The 21,122-nt window shown below is 49.0% G+C and overlaps 1 protein-coding gene across 1 annotated transcript; it reads left to right on the top strand.

Annotated features, from left to right (window-relative positions):
- Positions 1–16,351: 16,351 nt before the first annotated feature.
- Positions 16,352–18,958, top strand: NKX3-2 (NK3 homeobox 2). The gene is made up of 2 exons (XM_064151436.1): positions 16,352–16,969; positions 17,373–18,958. The coding sequence occupies exons 1-2, from the start codon at positions 16,570–16,572 to the stop codon at positions 17,846–17,848; spliced, it is 876 nt and encodes a 291-aa protein (XP_064007506.1). The 5' UTR covers positions 16,352–16,569; the 3' UTR covers positions 17,849–18,958.
- The last annotated feature ends 2,164 nt before the right edge of the window (positions 18,959–21,122 follow it).

Consider the following 21,122-nt stretch of genomic DNA (forward strand, 5'->3'; position numbering starts at 1 on the left):
TCATAGTGACTATCAACAGGCATCCACCTAGGATGCGAGTCCAACACCAATTAGATGTCAGCACTAAAAGTGGCCAAAATCTGCTACCTGTATCAAATGCTGCATTGGGAAAAGATCTTTGGCCACCACGGATTGTTGTCACCTCTTGCTTATTGGAAGAGGCAGTGGAACTTTTGTGAGGCTGAGAGTCATGGCTGACCTGGAGCTGGGGTACAGAGTGACTTCTCGATGTCCTTCCAAAGCAGCATTTGATTTCTTTGGAGCTGTACCTGTTTATGTTGTAAAGAGTGAATTTAACTGGTAGATTTTTGTTCTCTTCCCATTAAAGTCATTCCATGTGAAGCGTTTCCAGTTCCAAGATTTAATGTGAACATCTGAGCAAATATGAACTGCAGGTTCACATAGCATTCACCTACTCCCAGCTCTTGGTGACTTCAGCATTCTCAACACTGCCTGCCTGGTCACTTCATGTACCAGCTTGGAAGACTCTTACCTTCACAATTTCAACAGCCTTCATTTAATTTGCCTCTAGCTCCAATTCAGAGGAAATTGCCCATATCAGCCTTCTGCAGGTTTTGGCAACTTCTTAAAGATACTGTGCTTGCTTCTTTCAGTAGATTCCTTGTCCCACCTATGTATGTCACACTCCATTACTTCCATCAGCTTCTCAAAAATCCTGGGTCTGTTGCAAGCAGAGTGTTTTTTAGTACTAAAACATGAAAGTCTAAACACCAAGGAAATTCTATCTACATTTCAGTCTTCGTTTCCAGATCTCGATGTTTAACCAAAATTCCTTGAAAAACAATTTGTGATTTAAGCTTCTTTCCTCTTTCAAAAGTCAGCTTTTTAGCTCTTATCCTTGCTGGCTTTGTGAATAAAGTCCACAAGAAAAACATAATAAAAATAAGTGTTTCTCTGGGAGTCCCTAGATAGCTGTATTTAAAGCTAGGAACATAACACTCTTGCCAAACAACTAGGGAAGAAAAATATGGTTTGAAATGGCTGTAACTGAGTAGGGCAGGAATAGATTTTTGGCACTGGCTGTGCAATTAATTAGCCCAGGGTGAGCATTCATGGTCAGGCTGTGACAGCAAGGCACCTTTCACCTTTCCTTTTCTTCTACCCCTTGGTCAGTGCCTTCCTCTGTGCCAGCACTGAATTGAGCAATCACAGACTGATGGACCAGGAAGCCTTAAGTTTTCTCTACAAAGCAAAGCTGCAGGTTAGTTGTCACAGTGTATTAAACCAACTGGTGCAGTGCAAATACTGCTGCTCACACTAAGAAGATGGTCATGTGGTAGAGGGAGAATGTGGAACTGCCCTTCCTTTGTACCATGAATTTGGGTACACTTAAGCTGGTCCTTCAGGTGTACCAGGGCTTCTCAGATGCACTTATAGTACCTCTGTACCAAGCAATTGGTGTATAGATGGATAGTCAGGCAGTTTCCTGCAAGAAGCATGAACTACCCCAACTAGTCAGGGACCCTTGCTGTCTACCATGTGCCAAGAAGAGTTGATGCAGTTTTCAGAAGCAGACAAATTAAGACTGGATATAACACGCTGAGTCACTTCTCAGCAGTGCAGGCAGTTCAACAATGAAGCGACTTGCAGGGGTGTGATGTGTTCTCCCCTAGTGGGTATGCTTTCATTTCTGACATGAGACAAAATTTTTCAGAGCTCTTTAGGAACTGAAGCCCTGTACCTAAAGCCGATGCAAATTCTTGGGTTGTGCTCAAAGGTTGAACTGAGTCTGGTGTTGAAACACTTGAATTTAAGCTAGGTGTCTCCCTGGAGAAGTCAGGGATCCAAAGGAAGCAGCAAAAGTTTCTGTATTAGGGCATTTAGATCTTCAGATGCAATCCACAAAGCTGAGCAAGCTGTCCTGGAATCTGACAGCACTGACCCCTAGGAAACACCTAGGATTATCTCCTCAGAAACAAGCACGTAGAGCTGGAAGATGGTATCTAACCTCTGCTTAGGTTTCCCCAAGAATGGACCTTTGTTGGTCTTTCTTCTAAAGACACAGAGAAAGAAATGTGGCTGTATGCTGTGGTTAGCCCATGATGGGGCTGGAACCCACACATCTGAGTGGGGTATCTAAAGGTGGGTACCAATTTCTCTCCTGTTAGGATATATCACTTCTCCTAGCATGACCTACCTGCTGAAGCAGAAGCTAGGTATTAGGTCTCATTGTCTGCATGCCAGATGACTGCTCTACTCCAGAGCATACTGAGGAAATGGTTGTTAGGGGCATGCATGTTCCACCACTTCATTCAGGGTTTGTCAAAAAGAAATACTTAGGCTTTTAAATCCAAGGCAGGCTTCATGTCTGTGGCTCCTTAAGAAGACAAGGCATCTCTTTCCACCTCAAGTTAGGAGCTGAATCAAAGCTATCAGTCTTATTGTCAGCTGGACAACTTAACCCTCTAACAATGTCCCTTCCCTGTCTAGATTTTATTGTAATGTCACACAAGCTCTGCAATGGTTTATATAAGTCAACATAAATTAAGATGAATGAATAGAGGGCCACATAAGAGGGAAACACTCAGTGATCACATTCATGATAGTCCAGCAGCAGTTCCAGTATATAAATACAAAACTGTTAAAATTAAATAGCCCTTCCTGTTTCTGTGCCCAAAGCAAACTGAGATCTGGAATGTGACTTTCTTTTCAGACAATGGTAAGTTCACCCTGCACTTTTTATATAAACAAAAGCCAAGAATTGCTGGGTAATATACTGCTTATTTAACTATCTTCAGCCAGGATTTTTCAGGCTGAGTAAATAGGCAATATAAGGCCACTTAAAAAAAATTAAACCTATGATAAAACTTCTTTCAATGATTTTTTAACTTAGAACTGTATTGGCCCTCGAACACATGAAATATCCTTTTGGGGAAGCTTTAAGCAAAGTAACATGGGACTTCTACATTCCTGAGCACACTCCCAGTGAGCTGCTGTTCTAGATCAGAGCCAGGCTGGGTGATGGAGAAGGAGCATGAGAGTGCAAGAGAGAAACCATCAGGGAGATGCAGGAAGGGCTGCTGAGCCCAAGAGAGACACTGAAAGCTTGTACCCTTCTCTGCTTTCCACAGCAGCGGGTGTGAAGAGTCTGACAAATTGCAGACTGGACATTATAATTGGTAGATCATTTCTCTGCAAAGGTCCAGCGCCAGCATCAACACCTCTGGGAAGTCAGCTGAATAGTAGCTGCTGTCTTGAGAGGAGGCAAAGACTGACTGATGCAGTGGGCTTGGGTTGTTACAGGTTGTTCCACATACATGAGATGTCTAACCAGACCCTATAGATCTCCAGGAATGGTAGTCCCCTCCCTGTCACTTAACCCTTGCTGCTGAGTAGATGTAAAACAGTTTTTCTGCCCTGAAATTTTCTGTGGCAGCTTTTGCTTTTTATTTCCTATGTGACTGTATCTCTTTGCAGCTGGCACTACCCCCTTGAAGACTTTCATTCTGCTTACTCTCATGTGCTCAATCTTATGTTGCTACATTTCTGTTTTCAAAAATAATTAAATAATAATTGTAAAAGTTTGTTCTGAGTTTGCAGTGGCTCGTGTGGTTTATTTCCCTACTGAAAAAGAAAAGGAGGAGCAGCGTGAAAACCTCCATTCAGAAAGAAGCAAAAAGCAAAGTTTTGGTTTGAAATAAACAGAAAAGAGGGGAAGGGTTCTGCATTAAAACATGAAAAGAGAGGTTCCTTGTTTCCCACTCTTAAGACATCTATGACTTTATTTTTAGGCTGTTTTGGGGTTTGTTTGGGGTTTTTTTGTTGGGTTTTTTTGTTTGATTTGGTCTGTGTGTGTGTGTGTGTTTTGTTGTTTGGGTTTTTTTTTTTTAATATGAAAGATTCAAGCTCTTGCCCTCCAGTCAGTCTTTACAGGTATACATTGGTTTGCCCTAGCCTGGAGCTAATGGACCCAGGGGCCTCATCAAGTGTAGCCAAGAAAGGAGAAAGGCAGCTGTGCCATGTAAGACATTCAGAAAGCTTTCCTCTCACAGATGTACTGCTGCCTTCATTTTTCCTGCACGAACAAAACACTGTCCAGTTACCATTATGACTTCATAATAGATGTTAACAGAGTTTTATTGTATTTTCAGAATTGGACAAGTTTTGCTTTTGAAAGCAGCAAGGGGATCATGGTGTAAGTATCAAGTACTTAAGTTACAACTGGATGGTGTTTGCTGCTCTGATGATGTACCACAATTGCAACAATCCCAAATGGAATGATCCATCATGAATGAAGTGCTACCACGGTGCTGGATGTGTGTGGGGGAGGTGTTTTTCCAAGGCACTCCATGAGACAGAGGAGGAAGATTCTTCTATTGTTTTATAGCTGTCTTCTTTCAATGAAATAAAATAATGACATGGAGAGTTGTAATTTCTCTTTTCTATCAAATACACCAAATTCTTCTCTTGGGATTTGTCCATTCAATTTCTTGAGATAATTGGATTGCTCAGAGCCACCAGTGAATACAGGGAATCCTCCTCAGATCTCATTCCTTCCTGTCTTTCCTTCTTCTCCTGCTTTTCCCCCCTGTAAAATAGAATCATAGAATCAACCAGGTTGGAAGAGACCTCCAAGATCATCCAGTCCAACCTATCACCCAGCCCTGTCCAGTTAACTAGACCATGGCACTAAGTGCCTCATCCAGGCTTTTCTTGAACACCTCCAGGGATGGTGACTCCACCACCTCCCTGGGCAGCCCATTCCAATGGCAAATCACTCTCTCTGGGAAGAATTTCCTCCTAACATCCAGCCTCTATCTTCCTCAGCACAACTTGAGACTGTGTTCCCTTGTTCTGTTGCTGGTTGCCTGGACAGATAGATAGATAATAGGAAGCCTTCTTAAAAAAAATCTAATTACTTTTGTTTTTGTTCAAGGGCATCAGACTTGAAACAGTTCATCTGCAACAGCCCTTCCGTTTTCCTTGACCTGGGGAGAGAGATGGTGTGGGGCCAAAGGGCAACTGATCCACTGGACCACAATGGGCTCTATGCTTATCCAATAGCTAGAAAATCTTGGTCTGGTTGAGACCTGCCGAGAGTGAACATACTAAAATAAGATGAAAAAAACTTTCTTCCTATTCCTCTAATCTGTATGGGGCCAGAATCATTACAAGCAAGAAGCGACAATCCTGGTGCTGCTGAGCTGAGCAGCACTGCTGTTTTGCCAGTAAGGGAGCCAGCCTTCCCTCAGCAGGGCTGAGGGCTTACTCGGTGGGCGTTGAGACCTGCCGAGCCTTCTCCGCCTGCAAAACCCGCACCTAGAGAGCAGAGGAGTAAGGTGCCTGACGGCAGAGCGTGGCCAGACTCGGCGTGCTGCACAGGGGGAAGCCCGCCCGGACCCCTTGTTTCCGTGCAAGCCGCTCAGAGGTTTTTGAGGGGGCGAATCCTGCAAACTTGGAGAGCAGCAACGCGGGGAAATGACCGTTTCTGCTCCCGCCTAGTCAGCAAACGGCCACTAGAGGGCACTGGTGCCCGCCAGCTAGCGGCGCCCGATCCGGCGCAGCCTGCGCCCCGCCTGGGTGCCCAGAGGCGGGCCGGGGGCACCGCTGAGCGCACGGCGGCAGCGAGGAGAGGCTGGAACGCCATGGGCCTGCGGCCACCCCGGCACCCCGCCCGGAGCACTGCCTTCGGCTGTGGGCTCCCCAGTTTAAGAGAGACAGGATTCTGCTCGAGAGAACCCAGCAGAGGGCTACGGGGATGGTTAGGGGATAGGAGCACTGCCTGACGAGGAGAGGCCTGGGGGAGCTGGGGCTGTTTAGTGTGGAGAAGAGAAGACTGAGAGGGGATTTAATCAACGTTTATAAACATCTGAGGGCTGGGGGTCAGGAGCAGGGGGACAGGCTCTGCTCACTTGCTCCCTGGAATAGGACAAGGAGCAATGATGGAAGCTGCAGCACAGGAGGTTCCAGCTCAACACAAGGGGGAACTTCTTTACTGTAAGGGTCACAGAGCACTGGAACAGGCTCCCCAGAGAGGTTGTGGAGTCGCCTTCTGTGGAGACTTTCAAGGCCTGTCTGGATGTGTTCCTCTGTGGCCTGACCTAGATTGTATGGTCCTGCTCTGGCAGGGAGGTTGGACTCGAAGATCTCTTTGGGTCCCTTCCAACCCCTCACATACTGTGATTCTGTGACATCCTGCCCTGCCCGTCTGCCAGCTCCTCCTGAGCTGCTGTGCTGCACCAGACAGCACAGGCAGGATGTCACCAGTTTCAGCAGGAGCACCTATGTCCTGTTCATGAGGATCATAGAATCATTTAGGTTGGAAAAGACCTTCAGGATGCTACTCAACATCCATTTATTCCCATGCACTCCAGTTTCCTCACAGGGTCCCCCTCGGTTCCTGATTGCCCCTTCCTTTATCTCCTTAGTTTGTTGCATATTCTTGGATCACACAGATGTGATCTCTGCCTCTGTCCTTGTCCTCCTTTTATTTCTTCAAAAGCTTTTCCTTCAGCTCCATTTCCCCCTTCCCCTAATCTTCTTGCTGTGATGAAGAGCTTTTGTGGCTGACAAAAGCGCATGGGTGTAACTGGCATCCAAATGGGTTAGACACAGGCTAAAGAGCCTTTGCATTTACTGGCCACTGAGAGTAAAGGTGATAATAGAAGTTGTAGGAATATCTGTTAGAGCAATTATAATCCTTATTTCTCTCTCTTTTTTTCTCCCCAGCTAATTCTAATGTGACTGGAATCACTTTTCAGGATCCCAGGACTCAGTAAGCAAGGACTAGGACAGAGTCAACATCCAAACACCATCTGAATCAGCAGGTGGAAAAATAAAGCCCAGTCTTGAAGAAAATCATCAAAGACTCTCTGCATCTTGGAGTAAATACACAGAGGATTTCTGTGTCACCTGGGTTCCAGATGCTAGGTCACATAATAAGGGATGTGTATCAAAGGCAGCTACAGCCAACAACATCCCCAAATTTTCATAAGATGGCCTGATCATGAGGCTCAGAATCAACACCTTTTTGAGAAGGAGTTTATTAAATGCAAGAGTATTGGCACTGGGATGTTCTGGAGAAATGCCACTGCCCCATTCCATGTCTGAAGGGCTGGGGCTATTGGAGCGAAACAGCCCACAGATTCCTGTCAGGACATTGATTTGTAGATGACATGCCACTTTTCAGCTCCACAGCTGGTAGTCTCATCTTCTCCTCACTGAAAGGATCTCACTACCTCATTATCCAGGTGTTCTGACATTTAATATGCTCTCAGTAAAAGCAGATGTTGCCTTATACTAAAGAGTTATATGAGCTGCCCAGGCAGCCACCGTGTATTAGAAAGTAGCTCTAGCAGCTGTGGTAGTGCTCCTGGCCACATGCAGACCAAGGAGCAAGGTATTTGAGATTGAAAGCTCTTCCACAGCCCCCATCGACTTCAGGGATGCCAATTTTTCTCTCTGGCATGCTTCTGTGCTTCCAGACTGCCAGCAGTTCTCAAGGATTTGAAGTCAACACACCTTTTGGCTGCAGAGGTTCCCTACAGGTAACTCTCGAGGAGTCACTAGAATAGCTAAATTAAACCCTGTGACCAAAATATTATTGTACGTGAAGGTCCTTTGGATTATTTTAGTCCCCTCCATGATTACTGCAGATGGGAATACCAACATGGGCAGGTCTGATCAACGTGCATATACACAAACAGAGTTTGGGATGTTCAGAGGATCACAGGATGTTAGGAGTTGGAAGGGACCCAAAGAGATCATTGAGTCCAACCTCCCTGCCATAGCAGGACCATACAATCTAGGTCAGGTCACAGAGGAACACGTCCAGACAGGCCTTGAAAGTCTCCAGAGAAGGAGACTCCACAACCTCTCGGGGGAGCCTCTTCCAGTGCTCTGTGACCCTTACAGTAAAGAAGTTTCCCCCTGTGTCGAGGTGGAATCTCCTGTGCTGCAGCTTATATCCATTGTTCCTTGTCCTATCACAGGGAGCAAATGAGAATGTTCAGGCATTCATCCCAACAATACAAGGAGGTGAGACTACAAAGGCTTGGTTGCATAACAATACAAGGAGGTGAGACTACAAAGGCTTGGTTGCATATTTTGCAGAAGACGACTATGCAGACATCTAAAAAGATGCTATGAAGCCTTACATTTTGGTTTATTAAGAGTTGTATTGGCCAGTAGGACAGGGAGGTTATTCTTCCCCTATACTCAACACTGGTCAGGCCATACCTTGAGTACTGTGTCCAGTGATATGGGCTCCACATATCAAGAGAGATGTTCAAATACTAGAATGTGTCCAGAGAAGGGTGACAAAGGTGGTGAGAGGCCTGGAACACAAGGCCTATGAGGAGAGGCTGAGGGAGCTGGGGTTGTTTAGCCTGGAGAAGAGGAGGCTCAGGGGTGACCTCATTGCTGTCTACAACTACCTGAAGGGAGGCTGTAGCCAGGTGGGGGTCAGTCTCTTCTGCCAGGCAACCATCAACGGAACAAGGGGACACAGTCTCAAGTTGTGCCAGGGCAAGGTATAGGCTGGATGTTAGGAGGGAGCTCTTCCCAGAGAGAGTGATTTGCCATTGGAATGGGCTGCCCAGGGAGGTGGTGGAGTTCAGGAAGAGACTGGATGAAGCACTTAGTGCCATAGTCTAGTTGATTGGACAGGGCTGGGTGATAGGTTGGACTGGATGATCTTGGAGGTCTCTTCCAACCTGGTTGATTCTATGAATATGCAATGTAAAACAGCACTTTGCCCTGTAAAACCCTTCTCAAAAGTTACAAGTGAGAGGATGAGAGGAAGTGTCCTCAAGATGCAGCAGGGGAGATTTAGGTTGGATGAATTAATGACAAATTTCTTCCTCAAAAGGATTATCAGGCACTGAGTTTGGAACAATGAAGGTACTTAGAAAAAAAACATGGGACTTTTAATTAGCTCTCATAAACTACAGGAGATATTAGAAAGGACCAGAAGGCCATACCACACACTACTCTCTTCCCAAAGCAGGGAGACCAGAAAGCTCTCATTCCTCCTGCAGAAAATCACCTCATCCCTAATTCAGCGAATCACAACTTGCCATCTTGAAACTGTTACCAAAATGTCCTTCCAGACAGCACTCCTCTGCCTTCCTTGTTTCACTCACAGACAGATTTCTGTGCCCTTTTGTTGTGAAAAACTTCCTGGAGAAATAAAAGGAATTCTTAGTTTTCCAAAAGATTCATAACTTACGTTTTGTCTATGCAGATGCCTGGTCCTTCTCAAGTGTTAACTCTTCCACTACACTGTGAGAGTTCTTTAGCACCCAGAGACTTCTTCAACCACTTCATCTACTCTCATTCATGTAACAAGTAGGGTTCAAATTGCTTTTGTCATATTATGTTTTTATTCTTTGCCATATATCACTTGCCTTAGTACCTTTTTCTTCTGTCAGGTGTATTCCAAAGTGTAACTAGCCAATAAATTATAGAAAGAGCTACATCTGTGACAGGAATATCCTGAGAATCTGCTCAGGCTGTGCTCCTCTCAACACTGTAAAAATGCTCAGAAGGAGATAACCTGTAAGTCAGCATCTCTAAATTTACACAAACACAGCACTAATGAAGATGGAAATTCTGAGAGGATTGAATGTCACAAGGACAAGCAGAGTGCATACTTGCAGTCATCCATAACTGACATGCTCAGAGTTTCTAGTCTCTAAGATACACACAGAGAATATGAAGCATGTCTGTATCGCCTGCAGACAGTTTGTGCCATGTTTGCTGATTTTTGGGCAGTCAGTTAAGTCTGTGTGTGAACTTAACAAAACAGAGTCACTGAGTTCTTTGTGAAGTTTATGGAAGTATTTGTATTCTCACTGAGCAAGCCAAAAGAATTAGTGATTTAGCGTAGAAGCTGTGTTCGGATGAAATGTGCAGTCACTATGCATACAAAATTATTGCCAGTGGAAACAACTCAGGCAGTGAACTTGCTAATTGCCCTAACTTCATAAACTCAATGCTAGATCCAAGGTCTCCGTGCTCAGACAGCTTGGCTTGTTTGCTGCAGCCATGGCTGATCAGGTATGGATAGCAGCAAGGCCAATACCATGGCTGTGTGACAGAGCTGCAGACATGTTAGTCCCTGTCACACAGCACACAGAGCTGGGGGGCTTGTTTTCCACCAGAGGGGTCAAAAAAACTGTGGGAGGCTGAGATCTCTTCAGAGCTGCCATGGAGTGAAATACTCTATCTCAACAGCTTGGATTCCTTCCACACTCAGCACAGGGATGGAAGCCCTGCACAACCACCTAGTGAACTCACATCTCTGATTTCTCCTCAGACATATGAAGTCAGTCACATGGGCCTGGATCCAAAAAAGGATGGATGTGCCATGATGCTCATCTCTGCAACACATCATGTTTGAGGCACCTGAGTCCAACACTGGAGCTCCTTTATCAGATACGCTTCACCAAGCAGGCAGCCCAACAGCCAGCACTGCACACAACAGACTGCCCACAGAAATGCCATGTCCTATCTCCACAATTTAGGGTTCCTATTCAGTGTGAGGAGAAAGTGATAAGAGTGAGTCCTTGACCTCATATTCTGACATTTTTAAGTGATTGCTGATCTCATAGAATCAGTCAGGATTGGAAGGGACCACAAGGATCATCTAGTTCCAACCCCCCTGCCATGGGCAGGGACACCCTACCCTAGATCAGGCTGGCCAGAATGTGTAAATGTATAACAAATAAGTCTCAAACAGTCCCAGATACTACCTCTGATGCGTGTCTGCTCCTGACACAAATAATAAAGAGATAGAAAATGTAATGCAAATTTACTGTTGACTTGCTATCAATAAAGATGCGACTCTTAGACAAAGACGTGAAATCACTTTATAGATGTAAACAGTTCCAGTACCTGAGAGGCTGGCAGACTGGCTTGATTTACCTAAATGTCAGAAAGAATAAAAATATTTAAATATTACCCCAATGTAGCCATTGATTTAGTCCATCACATGTGAAAAGTGAGATCAACTATTTCAAACAAAAAGTAGGAAAGGTTATTACTTATTTACAGGTTGAGGAGCAATGGTAAAGGAAACCTGGACTTCATATGATGTTATACCAAATAAACACCAAATGATTAATCTGTGCTATGAGTGCTCTTAACAGCCTAGAGACTTGCACACAGCAAATGCACCTACTGCAATATGGTGAATATTCATTAAAATGCTCTAGTAAATAATAAGGACAAAGTCAGGAGAAGTACATAGACCAGATGGTGTAGACAATTCACACACATATGACTGTGGCATAAGTTAGTCTGTTTCTATTCATTTATTCTATCAGACAATGCAAATAGACTCCCCTCTCCTTTTAGAATTGCTTGAACTGGGTAAAAAGCTTAATACAGGGGCTAAATGTCACAATATTTATTTCACAGAAAAATTCAAAAGCTTTAATTAATGACTGTGAGATGCATCTGGGCATTTGGGTATGCTGCTCTGCTTTTTTATTAGTAAATCAAGTTAATCTTGGTCAGATTGTATTTCTGTCCTACAGATAAATAACATCAGAAGATGAGGAATACACAGCCATTCACTGAGGTAGTAGGAAGCCTAACATAAAAACAGGAGTCATAGAGAAGATTTGTTTCAAAAGAAGACATCTACTGAAGGCAGATGTGTACACAGCTCGTGTGGCCTCCTGGCACCGAGTGGCAGAAATGACCATACAGCTTCATGCTTTGTCAGGAGACCTTGTGTCTTCTCCTTTTCAGGGTCTTGCAGGTAGAGATAATCCAGGACAAAGACAGCCCTGCAGGGAAATGAAAACGTCAGTAGTTTTGTGTTTGCGCTTGGTACTCTGCATTCCCAGCCTTGATTTTTTTATTGTAAGGATAAAGCAACAAAGTGAAGATTCATACTGGTTTTTTTTCCCAGAAACAGTAGCCCTGAGCGATAAAACCGGGCCAAATCATGTTACTGTGTATGTGCAACCAGCAAGAGTCAAGCATTCCTTTCGGTTTGGTTGTAAACTCCTATAGGAGTGTTTGTGTTTGAGCCTCCCAGCCTTAAAGGGCATGGGCTTTTCCCCATATAAGGAGTGTGCACAGAGAAGGGGATTGCGAGCCAGATTTTAAAACCTGCTGAACTAATTTGCAAAGACATCGTTAAGTTCACAAGATTCAATTTCTCATTGTCAGCCTTAGATCTGCTCATTCTCCAAGTTTAATATTCAGCTGGATTCTAAAAATGGTTCAGATTCTTCGCTTAACTGCAGGCAGTAAATCCTTTTGTCACTTAAGTCCAGAAGCATCTTTATAGTTGACATCTCAGCAGCAACACAGCATCCTGACATCAACTGCAAAAACCAATTAGAAGGCTGTGCGGAGCAGTTACTTCTGTGAGGTCACTCACAAAATAAATTCATGGAGAAATCCTGCTAGGAACTTGATTTAAAGACACACAACTCCATGCCTAGTGTTTAGCTATAGTTACATTTGCTTGGAAATACATTTTTATTATGTAAGAAATAGAGTCAAAATCTGATCAAAAGCAGATGATGGTTTGCTGTGCAAAACCAGCAAGTTGTCCCAAACATACTTATGTGCCCTTGCTGCACAGGCAGCAAGGAGTACAGCTAAAGTAAAAAAAATCATCCAAATATCCACCGACAGAGCCACAGCGGATTACACTTTCCCTGTAAGAGGAAGCACTGTTTGTGTCATTGTCATGTTTCACCTAAGCCCCTGGAGGACTCAGAAGAGACTGAAAAGATCTGCATCACTCTGTGTATATTGGGAGGCAAGCTAGGAACAAATCTGGGAAGACAGGTTCTGTCTAGGAAAAAAAATACCACATCAAATTAGATATGGCAAAGACGTTACCTACTGCTGTACAGGGCTGCCAAGAGGGCTACTGTGTGGGGCAGCCCTGGGCCATAAAGCTCCTTGGGCTGTCTCACTGCTAAGAAGGGCTCAGGGGGAAGATAACTGGGACAGAAGTGGAACTGAAGAGCTGTGTCTGAGAGCTGTAGCCTCCAACTGTAGCTGTAGACTACACCACTAACCAGTTTCCCATTCAGGGCAAATCCTATGCTGAAGGAAAGGTGATAACATTCTCTTTTCCCAGAGCAAGCTACTCCCACCCAGGGGACAATAGAGATCTTTTTTATACAGCGTTATATATTGTATGAAAAACATGTGTTCTTCACAAAGGGCTTTTGCAGATACCGTCAGGTAAGTGTGCACTGTCTTTCGCCTGTTTAGCTGATGCTTTTATAAGACATCTATGAGCAGGAAACAACCTTGTAGTTCCATCGGTGCTGGCAATATATGCACGTTACGCTGCAGCCGGGCAGGCTCTGCTCCCGGCTTTTTCTAGCCCGCAGCATGATTTGACACCGGATACAGGGAAACAGCACTAGAGATTGAGACTTTGTACCCCTGTCCCCACCTGAGTTGGCCTTGCTCTGGCCCACTCTGGCCGCCGGGGGGTCACCACGGCCCCTTGGCCGAAGCCCTCTTCCCCGAGGGTCGGCCGAGGCAGTGCGGCACGGACGCCTCTAGATGGGGCCGCCCGTCTGCCGGCAGAGCCGGGAGGACGCGGCGCGGCGAGATGGGGTCCTCCGGTGTGGGATAAAGAGCCGGGGGGCTTCGGTGGGCGGAGGAATAGGCAGTTCACGGAGCACGACGGGGGTTGGGGTTTCCCAGCTGCAGTGTAATGAATATACGCCTGTAAAACGGCTGATCCAACACATAATTTTTGGCTGCTTCCAAACCGCCCCATTCGCTCGCTGCTCATCCCACTGCTCCTCCATTCTCCCCGAGTTTTTTCCTAACAGGAGATATGTTTGCGCCCAGTTTCTCACACACAGGCTCGGGGTAGGGGAGCTGTGCTCGCCATTGCCAAGGAGCCCTTGCCCTCTGGTGCTATCCCAGCTGAGGGCAGCCGGGAGTCGACTGTGAGCCTTGCACCCGGGCGGCCAGTGCAGAGCAGCAATGCTGGGCCGCTGCTCTCCACCCCTCTACTCCCGACGCCTCCCCATTCCACTCTCCCTCCCTGCCTCCCGCTGCCCGTCTCCCCCGGCGGGGCTGGAGGGCGGGCGTGGCGAGACCACCCAGCTGGCCCCGGGCCGCCGGAGCCCCGGCACTACCGGCCCTGCCTGTCTTCTCTCGGCCGCTCTCTTGCGCCTGGCTTTCGCTGCTGCTCGCTCTGTGCCCGGCCTCTTCCCCGGGCATTTTCTCTCCCAAACAGTAGTTTTCTGCTGGGGAAGAGGACATAGAGATCATCCTGGGAGGCGGCAGAGAGGGAGAAGATTAAAATAAAAAAGGAAAAGGGGTAACAGGGAGTGAGCTGGGTAAATTATCAAAGGATTAGAGCCATTGTAAACTAACCGCAGGTATTCGCAAGAGCTTGAACACGAAATCCTGTAAATCAGCCTTCGCGAGATGGAAAATATATGTGTCGGAGCTCGGAGGGCGGCTGCGGCGAGGAAATTGTCTTTGCTTCTTCCCCCTCGCAGCTCCCCTGGCTCCAAAGCAGCTGCCTGCCCTGCCTCCGACTCGGCGGTCTGCCGCACCTGGCCGTAGCCCGAGAATAGAAGAGCAAAGATGCTGAAAGGTGCCCAGGACAGTTCTGGCTCACACCCCGACTTCGCCCTGCCCAGAGCTCCGCTCCATCCTCTCAACCCAAACCACAGCTCTCCCGAATCGCACCTTTTTTTTCCCTTGGAAGCGCTGAATGCTTCCTCTCTCCTCACGTCTCCCTCCACGCGTCTTTTCTGACACCCCAAATTTAATCTCTCAGCTATTTAGTATCCCTTAAAATGCCCGTGCGAGGCACCCATCCTACACCTCCTACACATCTCCTCATTGGATTTCTTGCACCCTTCACAGATGCCCTTTATTTTTTCCCCAGCTCTTAAAAATATCCCCTTGGGAAATCTAAGTATATCATGACACCGAAATCCCGGGTGGCAGAAGCCATGGCTTTTCCAAGAAACGCCTGGTGAGAAAAGGGGATAATAAATGAGTTCGAGCAAGGCTATTTAATACAGGATGAATTTGTTCAAAGAGATAAAACTTGTTCTCTTTCAATCACGCAAAGGTGCTCTCTGGCTTCGTAGTGTGTGTGAAAGTAGGATTATTTATTTTTAAAATTTATTTTCTAGGTAAGAATGATGACTGAAAACATTTGATTTATGTCAGAGTCGTTGCTAATCAATTATCCTGGCTTCGTAGCTTACAGAAAACAGGCGATCATCTCTGCAGGATCCAGTAATGAAATGTGGGCATACACCTGTGAAGAAGCAAGTTTAACACCCCGGCAATAAGGCTTACGAAACGAAGACGAGTTTGGGAATATCATTTTGACATGCTTTGGCTCCCTATGTCGCCACGTCTCCCCAGCACCCAACAATCACTGGCGAAGGGCTGCCATGTAATTTCTCGTGTACCTGCTTGCTGCTTTCACCGTTGGGTTGTTTTTTATTTTCTCCCTGTTAGCTCTGAGAATAAGATCTGAAATAAATGAAAGTGTGATATCTGGGAGCGCATCGTTGTTTTGGTAACGACTCTCGTTTATAATATTGACGTGCATGTAATAGTTTCCAAACCCTTCCTTTTTTAGGGCAGTTTTCTTTCACTGAAAGGATCTTTTCGAGGAAAACAGACTCTAGTCTGTGAGAAACTGCCCTCCTAAATAAGTCTTTAAAAGCCCTGCGGACAGAAGACCGTTCCTAACATAATGTGAGCACGCTTTTAAGCAGTCGGAGCGGTGAGAGCCCGTTTTGATGAGCCGGTAGGGAGCTGCCCGAGCTCCGCGCGTGTCTCTCGCGGCTCACGCGTGGCCTCGACCCCGGCGCGGCAGCGCGGTCCTCCCGACAGACTCTGAAACAAGCCGTTTCCTGAGGCCCTTTCCAGAGCAGCTCCCTTCAAATGCCTGCTGGTCTGCGGCCTTGCTCCCGCTCCCCTGCGACGCTTCCCGCCGTGACCGGACCCTTTCCCGAGGCCGGGCTCATTGCCCGGCTGGGCCGAAGTGCGGCAAGAGTAGAAACACCCTGAAAAGATTATTGCCTCTGTCTCCAGGAAGCAGAGGCTGCTCTCCGACTGTCCTGTCCCACCGGTGGCAGCAGCGGGCAGCGCGGTGCGCCAAGGGGGGCCCGGAGCCCGCGGGACGCAAGGGGTTAAAGCGCCGTGCGCCCTACCGAGCGCCCCGCGGAGCCGCATCGCCCCGCGGCGAAGAGCAGCCAATCGCCGGACGCGCTGCGCGGACACTGCCCAATGGGAAGGCGCGGGGCCGGCGCTGTCAGTCGGCGGTGAGGGATGACAGCGCCGCCGGCAGAAAAAGGAGAGGGCGGGCGCGGGGCGGGACAGAGCGGGGCGGAGGCAGCGCCCGCGCCGCCAGGGACCGCGGCGGCGCCCGGCGGAGCGCGGCGCGGCGGCCCCGGCCCTATGGGCGGGTGGGCCAGCAGCGGCGTAGAGAGGCTGCCCCCGCTGGTGCCCGCCCTCCCGGCAGCAGAGAAGGGCCCGGCACCGGCGCCTCCGCGGCCGGCGATGCGGTCGCCCAGCTGAAGGCACGGCCGGGGTCCGCTGCTTCCCCGCGGGGGGCCGCCGCGCCGCCGGGCCATGGCCGTCCGCGGCGGCAACGCCCTGACGCCTTTCTCCATCCAGGCGATCCTCAACAAGAAGGAGGAGCGCGCCCGCCACGCGGCGGGACGGCCGCCGCCCCCGGGGGCGGCCGGCGGATGGCGGCTATGCGGCGCTGCCGAAGGGCCGCCACTTCCCTCGCCCGCTGCCGCCGCTGCCCGCGCTCCGCGAACGGCGGTGAGTTGGGACTCGGACTCGGCGCTCAGCGAAGACCTCGAGGGCGAACGGCGCTCTGAGGAAGAGGGCGCAGTTGGCAGCGCCCGCCCCGCCGAAGCCGTGGACGGGGGGCGACCGACGGCGGAAGAAGCGCAACCTCCGGAGGCAGCGGAACGGGACTGCGCCGGGCTCAGTGACAGCGAGATGTCGGCTGCCGTCTCAGGTAGGGGCGACCCCGGCGGAGGTCCTCCGCACCCTCACGGAAAGGGCAAGAGGGTACCAGGGAGGGAGGGGCAGCTGGGAGATGATAGGGACTGTCCGCTGGCACCGCGGGGGTTGTGCAACGGGCCCGAGCTGTGCCTGGGACCAGAGGGAGGAAGCACCCAGAACGCATCCCGTGAAGCGAGGGAGGACGTGGAGAGCCCTTTGCCAGGCCTATCTCGCAGGCAGGGAGGGCGCTTTGTGCCTTAAAGAAAGCGAGAAATCCCTGGCTGTCCGGCGTTGGGTTGAGCAGCGCCTCGGCGGAGTCTCCACCCGCCCCGTCGCGGCAGGCTGCGGGCTCTCTGGGGATGTGGGTACTCCGGCGCCTGCCAGCCCTGACCGCCGTGCTTTCGCCCTGCCTGCAGATCGCAGCCCGCCAGAGGAAGAGGACGGAGCGGGCAAGTGCAGCAATCTGCTGCCAGGGGAGGAGGAGACCGCAGCGCCGAAGCCGCGGAAGAAGCGCTCCCGCGCAGCCTTTTCCCACGCGCAGGTCTTCGAGCTAGAGCGGCGCTTTAACCACCAGCGGTACTTGTCGGGGCCCGAGCGGGCCGACTTGGCCGCTTCTCTGAAGCTCACCGAGACGCAGGTGAAGATCTGGTTCCAGAACCGACGCTACAAGACCAAGCGGCGGCAAATGGCTGCTGACCTCCTGGCCGCTGCCCCTGCCGCCAAGAAGGTGGCCGTCAAGGTGCTGGTGCGTGATGACCAGAGACAGTACCACCCCGGCGAGGTGCTGAGGCCACCCTCGCTGCTCTCCCTCCAGCCCTCCTACTACTACCCCTACTACTGCCTGCCCGGGTGGGCTCTGTCCACCTGCGCTGCAGCCGCTGGCACCCAGTGAGCGGCACACGTACATACCCCCACAACTGCACCCACACCCACACTGGCAGGCAGGAAACCCATCTGCCCTCTGCCACCACCACCATCCATCCATCTATCTACCCATCCATCGTCTCAAATCCAGAGCCCCAGCTGCAGCTCTCAGTGCCTTGGACAGTATTTATTATTATTTTATTATTAATATTATTTGGATGGTTCCTCACCCTCTCCTCTTCCAACATAGGATTTCTCATTCACCCCCACCCTGACCCCTCACCCTTTCCCTACCCTGCCAGCTGAGGACTCTCTCAATTCGGCATGACTAGTTCATGGTATCCATGTTGTCAGTGTATTTGGTGTAGACTTCTTGTTTGTTTGTTTTATTTTGCTTCGGATTGGTAGAAACTCAATCTTGTGTGGGAGAGAGAAAGAAAAAAAAAACCAAAACCAACCTGCAAAACCAAATGCAGCTCAAAAGAGGAGATCAAGGACTCCCTCGGTGGATTGTAAGGAAGATTATTTTTGACGTCTGAGTCCTTGGTCTTCCAGCTCTTTGCAAACTGACTGTGCCTTGTATGGTGCTGAATGTAAGGAAGCCTCTTTCATATCCCCCCTGCTCTTGTCGCCCGTGTTATTCCCGTACTCCATGATCCCTGGCAAAGGAGAAATGTGTCACAAAAGGGTGAGACTTCTATTGAAACTTCAGACTTTTTATTTTCCTTTTTTCCTGAGATCTTTCCGTGTTCGAGGAGGGAGGAGTTACGGATTTTTCGCACTTTCCAGTTGTATTAAAGTTGTTGTTATTTTTATATTCAATGTGAATATTTCTAGTCGGGCTTTTTAAGAAATTGATGGAATAGGAAATTTTAATACCGTCGGTGCCTTTTACACTTCTTCTGCAGACCTCTCCTCCAGGGGCAGGGATTTCTGATCTGCTCAGCAACGTAATTCTTTCTTTCAAGGTAACTCTTTGCGTTTTTTTCCCTACTTCCTCCTCTTCCCTTTCTCTTTTAATGGCACTGTGCACTCAACTAGATTATTTACTTCAAATGAATTGTGAATGTTTGTAAGCTATCCGCTGTACTTTTTGTTGTTGTTTTGTTTTAATTTATAAACTTCAGTTTAACACTTAGCTCTGATGCTTGTGTCATTTTTGAGAGTAGATACAGACTTCCTCAGCGACTTTTTTCCCGCAACAGACTTCAGGCTCAAACTTGTCCCTCTGTTTTCCACTCTGCTGAGAGCTGGAGCTAGGGATCGTGGGGCCTGGAGGGGACCTATGCCTCTGGTCCCTAGGGCACCGTGCAGCACCGATGCTGTTTCCCCCTGCGGGGTTTGAGCTGTGCACCTTAAGGAGTTACTTGATAATGCACGTCCAGGATGGAACAATCCCGGGTAAACCGAGACTACTGGTTTGATTTCCCACTGCCCCAGTTGCGGTGTGGATGTGGCGCAGATACGGTGTGGTCGGAGGAGCCCCGGAGGATAGCCAGCCGCTCCTCCCGGCTGGTTTTGCGGTGCGGAGATGGGACGGTTAAACTCTTAGCAGCTGCTGGGGGAAATGCGTAGATTGGTGGGTTCTTTTCGCCTTGCTGGAGCCTGGCAGGGAGGCCGGGGGTAGCCGGCGGGACGAGGTTCCGGCTGGGCGTTCGTGGCCCTCAGCGAAATGTTCAAGGCCGTTCGTATCCCGACACAACCCTGATAGCCGCTTGAGGCACCCTCCTGCCAAGCCTCCGCGGCGAGCTCGGGCCCTCGGCACGGTACTGCCCGCGCATCCCAGCCGCTGCCTTCCGTTCTCCGGCCGCTCCCGCCGGTGCAGTGTCGCCAGATGGGGCGAGCAGCCTGCGCTAGGGTGGGCAGCTCCATCTGGGGGCCGGGGCCGGGCAACGGCCTTTAGAGGGACCAGACTTTGTGGTGGCTGCGGTAGTTTCTCCACACCGACGTCTGGGCCCCTCTCACCAGTGCCACATTGCCCGAGAGCCACCGCTTCTGCATCGCCGCTCTCTCCCTTCCTCCGACTGCCGAGCGCGGAGGGGCTAGGAGGAAGACCACACTGAACCGCTGCCCCCGCTCTCAGTCCTTGCAGGAAGCAGCCGGGCTCTTTCCCCGTCAGCCCTGGCCCTACCCGTTTATTTCGCTTCCCCCAAGTTTGGGCAGACAGCGCTGCGTGCCGGCTCTGCTTTCCCCCTGCAGGTGAGCTGTGCCCGGTTGGCAGCCCGGCTGTTCTCGGCGGTGGGAAAAGGGACTGCTCCGGCCGCAGAGCGGGCTCGGGAAGAGCTCTCTGCTCCAAAACTCCTCTGGTCCTGGCATGGGAGGGGGTGCCTGGGTTTGGTTTTATTCCGACGCAATTCTGCCGGAGAAAGGAGCGCTCCAAATGCAGCGGTCCTACGTTCTGCAGTGAAGAATTTGGCGAATGCGGGACGACTGACATTTATTAGCCCCATCCTGAAATTTATTTCCTTCTTTCTGTTTTCCTTATTTTCCTTCCCCTCTCCCCCTTTCCTAAACTGTTTCCTTCCGACTTTCCCATCGCTTCCACCAAAGAAAAATGAAAGTTTTTGGATGGCAGGAGCAGGATCTCCTGCAGGATAGGGAAGGTGAAGAGGAGCCCTTGCTGCCCCGCAGACAGCTCAGTTTGCTCCCCTTTTTTTTGCCTCTCGAGATGTTTCTGCCACTACAGTCCCCTATGAGAGCGAAACCTCACAAACTCACTGATTCCCATCCTAGTTCTGACGGGGACTTAGTCCCAGCTGGGATGTGGAGGAAAATAGGAGGGGGATGGCTCTCGGAGAAGCTGGTTGTGGTTTATATCGGACTCCCTGTTGGAGAGAGAGAAGATTATTGCAAAACAATTTTTTCCCCTTATAGATCATCATGTTTTTTTATTTTGCCTCGTGCTTGCTGACGCAAATAGAGCTGTCAGGATGCTGCCGATAGAAAAAGAAACCCTCGGTCATGAGAAGCTTCCTCGGGGTTTCCCAGGTTGCAACAGGATAACATGCACAGGGAAAAAAACAAACAAACAAACCCTCAAACTATTTTTCTTCAATTTCGGTAAAACTAAGATTCATCTTAAACGAGAAAGAAATTGCTGGAAAAAAAACGATCCGAGTGAATTTACTGGGAATTTTAGGATTGTGTTTAATATCGATCATTGACACATCGAGAGCGTTTTCGTTTCACGCTGATGAAATGTTATTTGAGAAACATCAATATTTTGCATCAGGGAAATTTATTCGATAATTTAACAGAATTTTACAGGATTTCAAAGGAGTTTCTATTCCTGATTTTATCGA

This window comes from Pogoniulus pusillus, chromosome 11 (assembly GCF_015220805.1).
Source record: "Pogoniulus pusillus isolate bPogPus1 chromosome 11, bPogPus1.pri, whole genome shotgun sequence".
Classification (NCBI taxonomy): domain Eukaryota; kingdom Metazoa; phylum Chordata; class Aves; order Piciformes; family Lybiidae; genus Pogoniulus; species Pogoniulus pusillus.